Raw genomic sequence first — 14,957 nt, forward strand, 5'->3', positions numbered from 1 at the left:
ACTGCTGGTATAGGCATATACTATATAACAAAACACCTAAACTACAGTTTTAAACTTACTGCTTCTACAACCTTAGCTATGGAACAGCCCACAATGGACATAAGAATAACCCATCATTTTCCCCCGCCCCCAATGCCCTGCACTCTTGCCTCTGTGCCTTTATCCATGATATTTCCTATTCCAAAAATGGCCTTACTCTCTAACTCACTGACAACTGAATTTCTATCCATCCTTTGAAGTGCAACTCAAATGTCCCTCCTAAGGAAGTTTTCTCTAATCTCTCCTCTAAGTAGCATTCCCCTTGAGATTTCACATAACATTGGGTTTTGCACCTGTCCACTGAACTTATCCTGCAACAGTGTGCATTACTCCTAAAAATGTATGTGCTATCCTTGAATTCAACTCTAAGCATCTTGAGAGCAAGGACTTTGTCCCATTGCCCCATATGAATTTTATATCTCCCCAATGGCCAGCACGATACTTTATGTACAGTAGAATACATAATAATTAAATCTGTTATACTGTGTTTTATGAATCAGGGAAAGCCAGATTCTCTTCCATAACTCACCTTTTGCAAATCAACAGAAAGCTGCTGAATGAACATTTGTAGTTCCTGTTCCCTCTGCTCCAAAGTAGTGATCTTATTTTCTGCACCTGTTTCTGCAGCTAATAAGTGATCCCTTAATTGGAAAAGAAAACACACAGAGCATGTAATGAACACATTTGGATAACTCAGCTAAAATATGTTTTGCATGCAAAAACCTCAAGCCCATCCGAAACGCAATTAACTGAGAAACTACTCCCTTTGTTTTCCTTAAAAGAGGATACAAGAAGAGATGGGGCCCAACTAAGCAGTTGTGAGAAATTCTGATCTAGCTTCACGAGCACAGACAAATGCTTACTCAACACTGATCAAAAAATAAGCCATTATACTGCAGGGCAAAAGGGAGCTCATTCTACAGCTGTCCTGTGATCCCAGGCTCAACTAGATTTGCTGTCACAACAGACCTAGAACCAAATGCTCAACCCATTTATGAGGCACCTGCAAGTATAGAATTAATTCAGTCCCTTCGGAATGGACTGAACTCAAAGAACAAGGTGAAACTGGGAAAAGACCATGGGCCAGCTAAGTTCAGAATGGCATCAAAACAAATCCGCATCAAAACAAATCCCCATCAACCCCAAAGACCAAGCAATAACCTCTGTTCTTCCAGCGCTGAATACTGCCTCTGCAACATCTCCAGCTCACAGCTTAAATCTGAACAGACCTGACTAGATGCCAACAGTTCTTCTTGTGCATGACTCAGTTCTCTGGTTCTTGTTTCCATTTCCAGTTCCATTTTTGCCAGACTTTCTTCCTTTTTCAAAAGCTTTTAAGATGCAAAATAAAGAATACACATAATGGCTATAATAAAGTCAACAAAAATAATACTAAACTCAATTTACATGCAATGTACAATTCTGGACTCAGAGAACAGGTGATAAAACACACTTCCCAGTTTTTAGTACAGAGTTGGGAAACATAGCTGCAAAAGGTTGTATAAACTTATTTTTATTTTTGATTAATTGTTTTTCTTCATTATAATGAAGAGTTCTTTGGGTTGAGGAAATTTATTGGGAGATGATATCATGTAAAAATCATCATTAAATTTTTTAAAGCTATTAAGATGTTAACGTTTAGAGTAAACATGGATTGATGCTAAGAGGCCACAAGAACAGTTATGTTTTTAGAAAAAAAAATCTAAGCAAGGTAAACTTATAAGCCCCAAAGGAAATTATATAATATATATGCACAATAATTTTATATAGTCTTTTGGTGAATCAATTGTTGTACAAAAGAGACAAGCATTTCACACAGAAATACCTCCCTGTCCATGAAAGATTTTCAGTGTATATGAACAAAAATGAATATGTACCAACTAAAAAAACTTGACTGGCAATGTCCTAGTGTAACTATTGGTGTTTATTTTAACTTTCATCAGGTAAACTTAATCTCTTCAAAAACATTTTATTAACTGAGCACTAGATGTACTTAATAGAAATGCTTACCATGTGCTTGACTTTAGCTAGCTCCTGCTGCTGGAATCCCTCTAATTCATCAATTTCATCCCTCTTTTGGAACAGATTCAAACTTTGGTTCTTCATTTCCTGTAACTGAGCTGCCAACAGCCTTTTATCCTATTTGAAAGAACAAGATACCATCTAGACATTAAGATAGAGGAAGTAGGTTGGTTTTTTTTTTCTGCAGAAATAATTTTTACCTAAAGAAAAGTCCCTAGAGGAATATTCTATGTTAATAGCCCTATAATATTAACAGCTTTTTAATATTTTATGTTAACGATAATGTTGATAAGAATTATAACTGTGACCAAGACTTAATAATTAGCAATAATGTTCAATTAATAAATAATTTTATAAAATAACCAGTGAAGAGGTAGATGAAGACCAAGACCATCTGAAGCATTTAGGCAGTTAAATTTGACCATCAGTTCCATTTCCCTTCTCCATTCACAATGACATCTTGAACTAGTTGACTAATAACTAGATCGAGACTGAATGCCTTTAAAAATTATAATATATTCAAGTGGAACTCTAGCTAAACTGATAACAATTAGATGCAAATGGTGTCAGCAAGCCAAATCTGTTGACCAAGAATTGCCGTAAAGGACCACAAATGTACAGGTTATTTCTATCTCTAATTTAAAAAGATATTAAAATCATCTATAAGATTTACTATTGCCTACATTCATAGTGGTTTAAACTTCTCAGACAAGCATTTTCATTGCCCTATAATTAGCCCCAAAGTTAATTTTTCTTAGAATCAAATGAAAGCAACCCAGGTCTGATCCTATTGAGCATATCTCCTGCTACCTTAGGAATACAAAAATAAAGTCTAGTTCATTAATTTAACTCAGTGGTTTTCAATACTTTAAAAACCACAACTTTTACAACATTTCTTTTAGCTTGAGAATATCTGACCTAAGTAATCTCTTTACCTAAGTGGGCAATCATCAACAAAATTTGTGGTTTTACTGAGCGAGTGATTTGCAACTATGTTCCATAAAACCTCAATACCCCACATCACAGGAATTCATTAAGAAAAATTAGTTGGTAATGATGTTTTCTCACTTAAAAAAATTAAGTTATGCATTTATCAAAAATAACAATTATGGGTGGCAAATTTGGTATGTGAAAATACTGAAGACTAATTGGAAGAGGAGAACTTTGAGGATTAATGTCTTCTCTTTTGCTTTAAAATTTCCCTGGGTAGTCTTTTATTCTAGGACCTAAAGGCCAGCATTAGTAGATTCCACCATACTTCTATCTCTCTTCTGTGTTTGGGAATTAGTTTGGGAAACAATGTTTTAAAGCATGAGCTATTACTGACAAGGAAAGACGGAAGAAAACAATTTCAGAAAGCCCCTAGCTTAACTCAATGTTATGTGCAAATTATGTAGTATTCAAACCTAGTTTCTGATAAACAAGAGTTGTGGTGGATGGATTTTAGGCCTGGCTACCTTATGCTAGAAGGTAAGTGAAGATTTCAATCCTTCACTATATATGAAGAAAAGGTATGTTCAGTGAGAATGAAGAAAGGATTAGTAGCAGAACATGTGGATAGTTGATGTTACTGATTATCTGAAATTAAAAATGTGTTTTTTCCATCCTAGGTTTGAAAGCAAACCTTGTCTCCATTGGAGAGCTAAAAAGAGACATCTTAAGGCCTGCAGAGGACACTTCAGGGCCTGCCACGGGCTAGTGGTGCAGTCAACTTTTCTGAACATTATCCAGTCAGGCGAGGTTCTTTTTTAGCAACTTGGTGTTGAGACCTCAGAACACTCTCCACTCTGACTACTCCTCTAAGTATTCATGATTTTAACTAGCAAAAAACAAGAATTCAAAGAGATTTTCCAATCAGTTTTACCTCCTACAGGGGCGGCTCCACCAATAATACTCATTGCTATGGTGCCTCATTTATTGCAAGCCAAAGAAAAGATTTCGTAAATCCTAAGCGATAAACATCTAACTCAGAGAAAAATAAAAACACAACTTACTTTTTCAAGCTGAGCCAACTTCTCTGCCCATTCCTAAAAAAGACAAGAAAACCACAAAAATTATTATAGTTTTAAAGAATAGCAATGCCAAGATTTTGAGAAAAAAATCCTGTTACAAAACATTTAACTTGGCTTAATATTAAGAAACAAGTTCTAACTGAAATAACAAAATGAACTTATGAAAGTCTGCAAAAGGACAAAGGCTACAGATTTTTAACCAGCTACTGATACCAAAGCAAAAGTCTTAACACTTAATTCTAGAAAGGCATATCTCACTTAACAATAGCTTTACTAAAACTTGAAATTAGGTGAAACATTATTGCTGGGAAGTGAGAGTGGTTAACCCTTTTGGAATAGCATTTTAATAATTATAGTAGCTGTAACAACATTATAACATAATTCACATGTGGGGTTTGGTTAAATAACTAGTAATGCTATTGCAATAACGCATTAGAGCAATGTTGTGTGGGGTATGCCCATACAATGTCCCATCTATCATAAGTCAAAGGAACGAAAGTCAACCACATCATCATTTCACACACTAAAGAGATCAGAAAAAAAGTTAAATCAATCCTGGAGACACTTTCCTATTAGCTATGTCGATGTCATAATTTTTACATCCTCTTTCCATTTTGCCAAACAGATGCGAGCACTAAGAAATTAAAGATTATACAGAGGCAGCTAGGTGGTACAGTGGACAGAAAGCTAGATGTACAGTCAGGAAGATCTGAGTTCAAATCCAGCCTCAACACCTATTAGCTATCACTTAACCTGTCTGCCTCAGTTTCCTCATCTGTTAAAAAGAGGATAATAATAGTACCTACCTCCCAGGGTTGTTGTGAAGATAAAATGAGATAATATTTGTAAAGTGCTCTGCACCCTTAAAGCACTATTTGTTAGTTATTTCAGAGAAACAAACTTAAAAAAGCAAAAACCAAACCCACCTTAAAAACAGATTTTTTTTTTTGCAGAGAAGCAAACTTAAACAACGTTAACTATTATTATTATTATGTCCCAATGGCCCATGACTGCAAACTCCCCACTTCATTCCAAAATACAACCTCCTCTAAAATATACTTGTAACTTATTTACTCAGATGTCACTGACAGAAACAGTATTCCAAAAATAAACTGTTGAGAAGACTAAAGGTGACCATTTTAATAGCCACAACTTTAACATTTTTAATCTGTTCTTGAAGAACATACCTCTTTATTTCCTTAAACAGAGTACACTGTGTGGCCATGACTAATTAAGTCTCTTAACCTCCCTCAAACTTCAACATTCTAATTTGTAAAACAGAAATAATAATACCTGTAGTTCCCACCCCCCCACAAGGCTATTATGAGAATCAGATGAATTAAGTGCAAAGCACTTTCTAAAACTTAAAAACTCAATCCAAAAAAAAAAGCCTCATAATTTAATCCTTCTTTAATGGCTCTCAGCTGTCATTATAATTCATAATTTCTATCCTATGTTATGATAACGCATTTTTTTCCTCCTTCCCTGCCACAAAGCTGATGGTTACTACTCCTTTTGCCAGTGTGTCTGCCTCGTGTTCTTTCTAGTCTACTGATATCATTAGAATTCTGTGTAAACTGAATCACTAAGTATTGAATGATGGCTCAAAGACTTCTCCTAAAAAAGTGAACTGTAGGCATCTACTGCTTGTGTTTTATAGAAACTATATAAACTGCTTACTTTCAAGTTTTAGGAGTAAAAAAAAAAACATACTCATCTCACCAGCATAAATGAAAGTCTGACTTCCAGATAAGTGAGGATGCTACTAGGGTAGTATTTTCTTCCTCCACTCCATAAACCTGTAGCTGGAGAAGAATCTCATTGGTCTTTTAGACCCTGGCACATATTTCACTACTAAAATCAGGTTGGTTTTTTTTTTTGTTTTTTTTTTACTATTTCCCCAACCCCAAGTCCAAAGATAAGTCACAGAATCTGCACAATAGTACAATTCTTTTTATCCTCAGCTATCATAAAAACATTTGTCATAATTCTGTAATACTACTAAATAAATAAATATAAATTTTTTGGTTGGGCCTCAGCTATGTATGCATTACCTGGTCCTTTTTTGCTAATGCCAAAGCCATTCCTTCTGCCATTTTGGCTCTGTTGGCTTGATATGTTTCATTCTGCTCTTGAAATTTCCTCATGGAAGCTGTTAACAGAGAGCCTTTATTTAAAAAGTGAGAATATTTCAGGCCTGTCTTAGATTGTACCAGAACTTACTTTAAGACATTCATCTACAGAAAGGTGGGCACAACGCAAAAAGATTATGGAAGCTGGAACTGAATTAGACTATGTTAATACTATTATTAATAAACATGATCTCCTAGGCTCAGTAATGTTCAGGTAGGTAGGTATTTATTCTGGAGGGCACCGGTGGTAATTAAATCAAGCATAAATTACACTAAGATAACACATTACCATTATCTATACTATACTCAGCATCTCTCTCCTATGGTGCCCAAAGGACTTTAAAAATATTCTCTTTCATCAATCTAGTCAAATTTTACATTATTTTGTTAGAGAGAAGGCCATGTAGTGTACTACTTGGACTTGGAATGTGTAGACCTGGGTTCAAATAATGACTCTGTCATTGTTTAGGCAAGTCATATTTAGCTTCTTTGAGGCAAAGTTTCCTCACTGGTAAAATCAGACATAATAATCCCTATACTATTTAGTTCACAAGACCCTTCTATTAATTATGTAAGGGATTTTGTAAACCTTAAAACCTAACATAAATGTAATCTATTATTACTATTATAACCACCAGAGGCTTCTATGTTAGAAAGCAGATCTCCAGTAGAGCTAAGACTAAAAGCCAGATCTCCTGAGACTAGAGCTTAATCTCCTGTCACTGAATGACAACTGAGGGAAGTTAATAATCACCTTTAGGTTTTAACATACCAAGAAAACTGGCCCAGGGAAGACAACAATCATTCCCATCTATTCAACATAAATGTAAATTACACTTTTTGTCTAAAAAGGACATATTTGTGGTCAAATATTATATCAACTATATTGCTGGTTATATTACTTCCAAAGATTTCAATTTTTAAAGGGAAAAAATCCAGAATACTATATTTAAAAAAAACTTAGTCCTTAACCAAAAAGGAAAAGAATACGTACAATCCTGATGTTTTTCTAATGCAATTTCAAGCTTCTCTTTTATCTTCTGCAAGTTTCGCACCTGTTCAGCATATTCTTGGGTAAGGAAGGGAGATGCACAGACCAGGAATGGACAAATATTAGGAAAGGAAATTTAAAAAATGAGTTGAAAACAATTATGATTTTCTGAAATTGAAAATCAATTAAGGAAAACTAGGCAGAGCGCTTCTCCTTAACAATGAGCAATACAAGCAAACAGTTCTACAACAAATTAATTATGGTACAAAATATTGATTGCAAACAGGAGATCCTACTTAGTTCAAGAGAACAAGGACCAGCTCCAATTATCATGCTCTGCTACTAAAATAACTGATTTCAAAATTCATGACCCCATTTCTCTTTTTGGCTATATAAATGGGATAGCTGATAACTCATTAAATAACCCCTTTGCAGTTCACACTTTTACAGTCTTTCAAGACAGCTGAGCAAAACTACATGACAGTAACATTCTGGCTCAGCTAACAGTAAGCCAGTGTGACCTCAGAGCATAAATACTTAATACTGCAGGAATATGATGCTCTTGGCTCAGTAGAATCTGATCAACACTTGCCATATTCAAGGAGAAAAATTAATATAAACTTAGAAATTCAGGGAAGTTTATTCATTTCCCAGCCTCCACAATAAAACCTAACTATACGTCAATGGGTAAATTATTCCTATAAAATCTATGCTGAACACTTAATTTGTCTTTCCAATTTTCTGGAGGTTTTTTTGGGGGGGGGAGTTAGAAGGAAGGAAACGGAATAACATTATTTTGAATTTAAAGAAATATAAAATATGGTCTATTTTAATATTTCAATGATTTGTGATTTCATCAGTGTGGGTATTTCTTCCACTAATATAAATGGCAACTCTCCCCTGCCTTAGTAGATGCTAAAAATAGTCATCACACACGTCAAAACTCAAAGTGTTGAGTCCTTTTACCCTCAGTTAGGCTAGTCTTCTGACAACGAATTCATAATTTCTTTGCTGGGTCCACGCTGAGACCTTTTCAATTTGGTTAGACCCATCAGAGCTTGGGATCTGTTGAAACAGCTTTCCACAATCGAGGGTTGACCACCTCTATCTCAAGATAAAGTTTATAATAGGAAGTCTTTAGTGGAAGACAGCCTTAGTAACAATGAGATAAATAAATTCATTGCAAACCTATTAGTGAATCCCAGAGTTTACCACTGTAATCCTAATAAAAAGGGTATTAGGTGAATGCCATAAGACTGAAAGCACAAAAAATACAAGCTAAAAAAGATATTCCTAGAGTGTCCAAAGAAGTAAAGTCTTTTAATAGCATGAGTGTGCAGTTATAACAGTATAAGACACTCTATTCACTAAGAAGAAATTGTACCTTACTGGACTGAGAAAGTAAAAGGAGTACTGAAAAAACTCAACTTTCAAACATGTTAATAATAGCTATTGTCTGGAGACAAGTGTTAGAGTAAGAAAAATACCAATGGAAACTAAAGATGGAAATGTGTTACAAAGTTGCATAAAGTCATCAACGCTACACGAAAATATTCCCTGTTAGCAGGGAATCATACCTTGATTCCAAACTTTTTGTTAAGGAATACCCAGGTACATTTCAAAGATGTCTTTTCCTTTCTTGTTCAGAAGGTTTATCATTCCTTTTGCTTCCATACTGCCTTCATTATTATTGCCTCTTCTTGGAGTTATCTTGGGCAAAATGGCATATTTGTTCTACATGAACATTATAATGCCATATATTTCCATGACCATGAGCCACTGTAACCAGTAAAGGTTGACTTAGCTTTTCAATCTTTAAAATGTATACTAAGTAATTCTTGCCTTAACCTAAGGAAAAAAAAAAACTCAAGCCACAGTAGTGAATTTAGAGTTAATAGAGTGCAAGGATATCAATTATTTCCTTTCTAGTCAGAAAGTTACAGAAATACAGAAAGAGCTACAAAAAGTATGTCTCCAGACTACCCCCACTCACATAAAAGAACAACTACATATACATGCAGTTCAGATGGTACATGACCTCTACAGGGTTCTCTATAGTACCTGAATAATAGAAACTATCTGTCTAAGCTCAATTGCTTAGGAAAAGAAAACTAACTTTCACAGCTCTAATAAAAAACAAAAATGTGAAAGAATTTGCTTACTTAGTTTATGAAAATCAGTGTTGGTACATAAACATCACTGTACAGATTTCATTAAAGCTGCATCTTACTTCAACGATCTTTGATTTTACTGATCTGGATGCTACTTCCAACACATATTGTAATTCCTCCAAGTCTTATGAGAGGATTTCATAAACTGTTCTGGCCCAAAAAGTTCATCCCCAGGTGGCAACATTTGATGATTAGCTTCTTGGCACTCATCTGGGTTGGTCCTCATCAAAGGACTAACACATAGTCCATGCCCAGGCCTGAACTCAAAATCAGTTTTGCTTTAAATGTTTCTTGCCTTCAGCTATTCCAATGTAAGTACTACAACGCAGAATAATGATAAGACTGTGAATGTGCTCCCTTCCTAAGTCCTCAGACAAAAGTTCACACTCTATTGCATGCATTTAGAAGCCCAGTGTGGCTTAGCAGGTAGAAGGCCACCCTCTGAGTCAGGAAAACCTGGATTCATAACCTTTCTCCTTCTCATACTAGCTGTGTGACCCTGGGCAAGTCATTTAACCTCTTGGAGACCTAGGCAGCTCTAAGACTATAATTTACAGATGAGTTGTCAATATGCATCAGTGGAAGGGAGTTTCTGCACTAGGAGCATCCCCACACCTATGAGATCACAAGAAGAAGATAGGACTTTTTGTATGATTAAAATAATCTGCCCTGAGAGAACGATCTGTTTTCAAAGTGTCTCCGTTTTCATTTAGAAAATTGATAATGTGCCTGATAAACTAAGCCCTATAAAGACTCTAATTCAGATATAATCCAAATTATGACACAGTTTAAATTTTTTGCCTTTTTAAGACACAAGGATGCTATGTTTACTTTGTTACAAGTTAATGAACTTACCAGAAAGTTTGGCCTCTAGTTTTCTTATCTGTTCATTTCTTCTAAATAGCTGGGATGAAAGGTCTTCTCGAGAACTGCTACCATCTGAAGCCTGTCAAGTTGTAAAAAAAAAAAACTGTAAATAATTTCTGAAAAATACTGTTCAAACATTTCTGGAGAGTCAAATGAGGAATAATTTTAAAGTAATTTTGAGAAGTAAATGCTGAACCAGAAGTTCAGACACATCTACTTAAGGCAGGACTATGCTATTAACTATGTGACCTTAGCAAAGTCCCTTGGCTTCTCTGTTTTTCTGCCTGTAAAACGGAAATAACACTACCTATGTTCATCTACTTCACAGATCTTAGAAAGGGTTTGTGGATAAAGGGTTTGAGCTTGAATGTCTCTTTCAGAAGGTCTCATAAGATACGTGACTCTTAGAATACAGATTGCTTAGAAGAAATCCATTGTAAACTCACAGACTAATAGAATGTTAGTGATAAACAAGAGCCCTGAGATCTAGTTTTAGCTTTCTCACATTTAACAGGTGAGTAACATGAAGCCAAGAAAATGAAGTGACCTAACTCAAGATCTTAAATTAAAATGACAAGAATCAAAATATTTATATAAGGTATAAAATATGTTCACAGCAAAAATCCTAAAAGTAAATTACTTCTTAATATCCTCTTCCAAAGCATCCAATCCTAAAAGAAATATGGTGACACAAGAATTACTTTATTTACTTTAAATAAGGAGAAAAGACTAGATCTACAACTAAGAAAACACCAATGATATTGGCAAAAATTCTTGAAGCTGAGTTAACCTTACCCAAAAACTCAGACTGTTTTAACACATTAGGGAGAGGTATGGGGAACTTTATTGTTGTTAGTGAATAATTCATTTTGGATGTATAATTAATAGGGCAAATATATGAAGTTAAAAGCCCCAAAGACAGATATTTCCCCAAGTACTGTTTCTAAGTATATGGATTTTTGTTATAAAACTCAGCCTTGATTTATTAGAAAAGACTGCTCTTGCTGCAATCTAGCATTAAGGAAAAAAGGTCTCGTGCCAGAGCATTAGTACTGGTAACTCTATATTCTCCTGCCTGATGCACATGTGTACTTGTATTTCCTGTTATACCTGGTAGCCACTGCAAACTCAAGTCTAGAAGCCTGTTGATGTATACCTCTGATGTACAATAACAACCACTGCCTTGTAATTCAAGCCAGGATCCAGATGGCATAAAAATGGAAAGAGTCATCTGACTTGAAAGACTGCTTCAGTCACTCAACAAAGGAACTCTATAATCCACAAGAATATCATTTCCTTAAATGCACTGACTTCTTACTTTTTCAGTGTTTTAAATTACAAATTAGTTTTAAGACTAAAGAAACATGCCCATTCCACCTTCTCCACTAAAATCACAACTGATAAGCTTAACAATTCAATGAGGAAGAATGCAGGGTAAACAGACAAATAGTTAATACATCTAGTCTCTCTCATACCTTAACGCCCAGTATTCATAAAAAATAACTGACATTCAAAATGAATACACCTGAGGAAATAATAGCCAGGGGCACACATTTTTCAAAGTCTAAGAGGAATACAGAGAACATAGGGAATCTCAGAATTGGGATAGGCCTCAGAAGTCATTTAGTCCAAACCGTAACAGACCAAAATCCCCTCTAAACCATTCTGAACAAGTGGACATCCAATCATTTATTTATGACCTTTTGTGAAGAGGCTCCCATTACCTCCCAAGACAGCCCATTCCATTTTTTTGGTCCTGTTAGGAAGTTTTTCCTAACATTAAACCTAAAAGAGGGTGATCTACTCAAAACTAAGAGAAAAATTCCTGAATAAGAAGAGTAAGAGTGAGACTTAAATTGTTTACATGGCTAAAATTACTAAATCAAACAAAAGTATATACAGAGCAAAAGAAAACATCAAAACAATCCTCTAAGGCATTAAGAAAAACATCTACAAGGCCATACCCATCAGTCATGCTAAATAACGAAAAGAAAGAAGAGCTACTTACAAAGTCATCTCCTGAGTCAGCCCCCACAGAAGCAACTGACTCCTTGCTGATAGACCTTGGGATTCGTGTAGCTCCTCCTGGCCGTGGTGCAATGGCAGCCTCCTCTGCAATCTTCTTTTTAAGTCTGGCAAACATTTTCCACAGTAGGGATACCCTTTCTGACTTCTCCCCCAAAACCCGAACTAAACCAAAGCAATGATGCCCTAGAATCTACTGGCAAATCACTGAAGGGCCATCAAGAAGCTCCAGCTGCCAAAATTTCCATTTAAACCTGATGAACTTCCAAAACCCTCCAAGGGTTCAAGACATCACAGTTATCTATACAAAGCAAAAGAGAGAGAGTTCTGAGCTGTGGACATCTTTTTTGGAGAGTGTGAGGGAGTTGGGGGTATGTTTGAACTTCAGGTTTTAGATAGATAATTAAAAGAATACAGTTAACAACATGAAATTAACAAATATAATGAAACTACTTAGGTAACCAAAAAAGCTGTAATACATTTATCATTTATTCAAATTATTCAAGATATAAAACTAAAGATAACAAGTTGACCTAGACAGCCATCTGTAATTTAACTACTTCAGTGGTGAAGGCAAGGAATAGAGAGCTAAGCAATGATTTGAGGCATATATAGAAGCTCTGGATAGTTTTTAATTAGATGTCCCTTCATTCAAAGCTGGTATCCCAGAGGTAAGCAGGTAAGAAATATGATTCAGGCATCAGAACTCCATATACATTTTCAATGAATGCTATCAATCATATGATTTTTTTTCCTTAAGTAATCTGATAAAGATTACCCCGAACTACACTTTTCATTCCTGTGGCAGAAATAACATATTCATACAACACCTCAGATTTAGATTTCTTCCCTCCCACTAGTCTGCAGAACATCAATACTGAGTTCTAATCATCACCTGTCTTGTGTGTGAAGGATTATTATTGCCAAACTTTGTTCTGAGAACGTGACACAAATATGAAGATGATCTTTCTTACCACCCACTATTCACTTGCACTTGTGCAATTTGGCAAAATTCTACAATCTATTTCATCTTCAACTATTTTTGAATCACCCACTCACCTGATATCTACCAGACTTAAAATCAGCTTTCTTGCTACTGCATTCTGTCCTGTGTGAAGAAGGCAAACACAAAATACACTTGATGTTTCCTCTACCAATTTTAACTTAGAGGAAGCATACATAGAAACACAACATATTGTACTATCCCATTTCACATTTTTGTACAATAGTCTAACCTGCCTAGTGCTTTTGTTAGCTGATCAAAGAATATTAACTTTATTTTCCATAGGATCATAGAACTTAGGGCTGGGAAGATTCCTTGAGCCCGACATCCTCATTTTAAAGATAAACTGAGCCCCAGGAGAATATATGGCCAAAGCCACACAGCTAGTAAGCAGAAGATTCAGGACTCAATGCTAAATCTTAGGATTTGAAACCCAGTGTTCTTTTTACTATACTACACTGTCGTCAGTTCCTGATTCTACTTCCCAACTTTGAAGAAGAAGAAAAGGGACAGGATTACAAAAAGAAAAGCACAAAAATGAAATAAGGTAGAATCCACTGGCCAGGACGTACTTCCTAGTTTGTTCTGACAAGTCACAAAGGTCATGTAACAAGCTAATTACGGGGCTTGATGCTGGTCCGCCATTCTCTCCCAGGCTCACATTTAGAATGCCTCTGAGAAATGCAACCCTAAATTTAATGAAGCCTAAAGTCTATACAGGAGCACCCCAAGTGGGAAAGAACTGCTGACATTTGCAATCCGGGACGGCTCTCCGTGTTCATTCATCCTCTATCAAGGGGCCTTACCACCTAAATTAACAAATTAGGGCTGGAAGAGACCTCCTACCAATCTAATCCGATCTTCCCATTGTGCAAGGAGGGAAGAAGGGATCTGCCCAACTGACAGAGGCAGAATCTGGAACTCGGGCCAGGTTTTCTGACAGCAGACCCAGAACTATTTTCAGTACAACCCACTGTCTCGAGAGTTTAGGAATGAGCAGGGATCACTCCAGGACAAACAAGCTCGGCCTCCTGCAGAATGGCGAGAGCCTGACAGGCCCTCCATACCACCAAGCCCACCCCGCCCCCACCATTTAACAGACTGGGAGACTTGAGGCCCGCGGAAAGGAAGTGACTTGCCCGGGGTGACACCAAGAGGCAGCGGCGGGGCCGGGGCTGCAATGTAATCCTCCTGGTTCCCAGGAGGGACCTCCTTCTAGACCCGCGGACAGACCACCCCCCTCGGGCTCCCAGCACGATGCAGGGACGGGGCGGGGGGCCGGGAACCGGGGCGGCTCCGGAGGGCTCCCGGTGCGCAGCTCGGGGTCCTCTCGGGGGGATCCCTCAGCCCGCCCGCTTGCCGCGGACGCCCGGACTGACCCGGGGCTCCTGCTCCGGGCCCGCGCACCTGTGGCTCGCACCGACTCGGCCCAAGCTCCTGTCTCCCAGGAGGAGAGGAGGGGGGTGGCGGCTGCGGCAACTTCCGGAACCCAGTCCCCAGCGCCCCGACGGAGGCGTCAGCAGCACCTCCGAGGAGACGGCAGCCCCGGACCCGGAAGCGCAGCAGGCGGCGCCGGAAGTGACTGTGACGGCCCAGGAGCGCCGCGATGGCTGTGCGCATGCGCCGCAACCCGCCAAGCAGCTAACCCAGTTCTTTTATTTTCCCCTCGCCACTTTTTTTTCTGGCTTGAGTGGA

The 14,957-nt window shown here is 37.3% G+C and overlaps 1 protein-coding gene across 1 annotated transcript in view; it reads right to left on the minus strand.

Annotated features, from left to right (window-relative positions):
* LOC114047005 (golgin subfamily A member 1-like) overlaps positions 1-14,394 on the minus strand; it is a 56,243-nt gene extending 41,849 nt beyond the window's left edge. Inside the window, exons 1-9 of the mRNA XM_027867648.1 lie at positions 13,319-14,394; positions 12,243-12,560; positions 10,223-10,313; positions 7,200-7,274; positions 6,128-6,225; positions 4,056-4,088; positions 2,050-2,178; positions 1,201-1,370; positions 569-680 (exon numbers count right to left, since the gene is read on the minus strand). Coding sequence (XP_027723449.1) covers positions 569-680; positions 1,201-1,370; positions 2,050-2,178; positions 4,056-4,088; positions 6,128-6,225; positions 7,200-7,274; positions 10,223-10,313; positions 12,243-12,377 — 843 coding nt within the window. The 5' untranslated portion in view covers positions 12,378-12,560; positions 13,319-14,394. The remainder of the gene's footprint in view (positions 1-568; positions 681-1,200; positions 1,371-2,049; positions 2,179-4,055; positions 4,089-6,127; positions 6,226-7,199; positions 7,275-10,222; positions 10,314-12,242; positions 12,561-13,318) is intronic.
* Between the last annotated feature and the right edge of the window lie 563 nt (positions 14,395-14,957).

The sequence above is a fragment of the Vombatus ursinus genome, unplaced genomic scaffold (genome assembly GCF_900497805.2).
Source record: "Vombatus ursinus unplaced genomic scaffold, bare-nosed wombat genome assembly UNPS02014786.1, whole genome shotgun sequence".
Classification (NCBI taxonomy): domain Eukaryota; kingdom Metazoa; phylum Chordata; class Mammalia; order Diprotodontia; family Vombatidae; genus Vombatus; species Vombatus ursinus.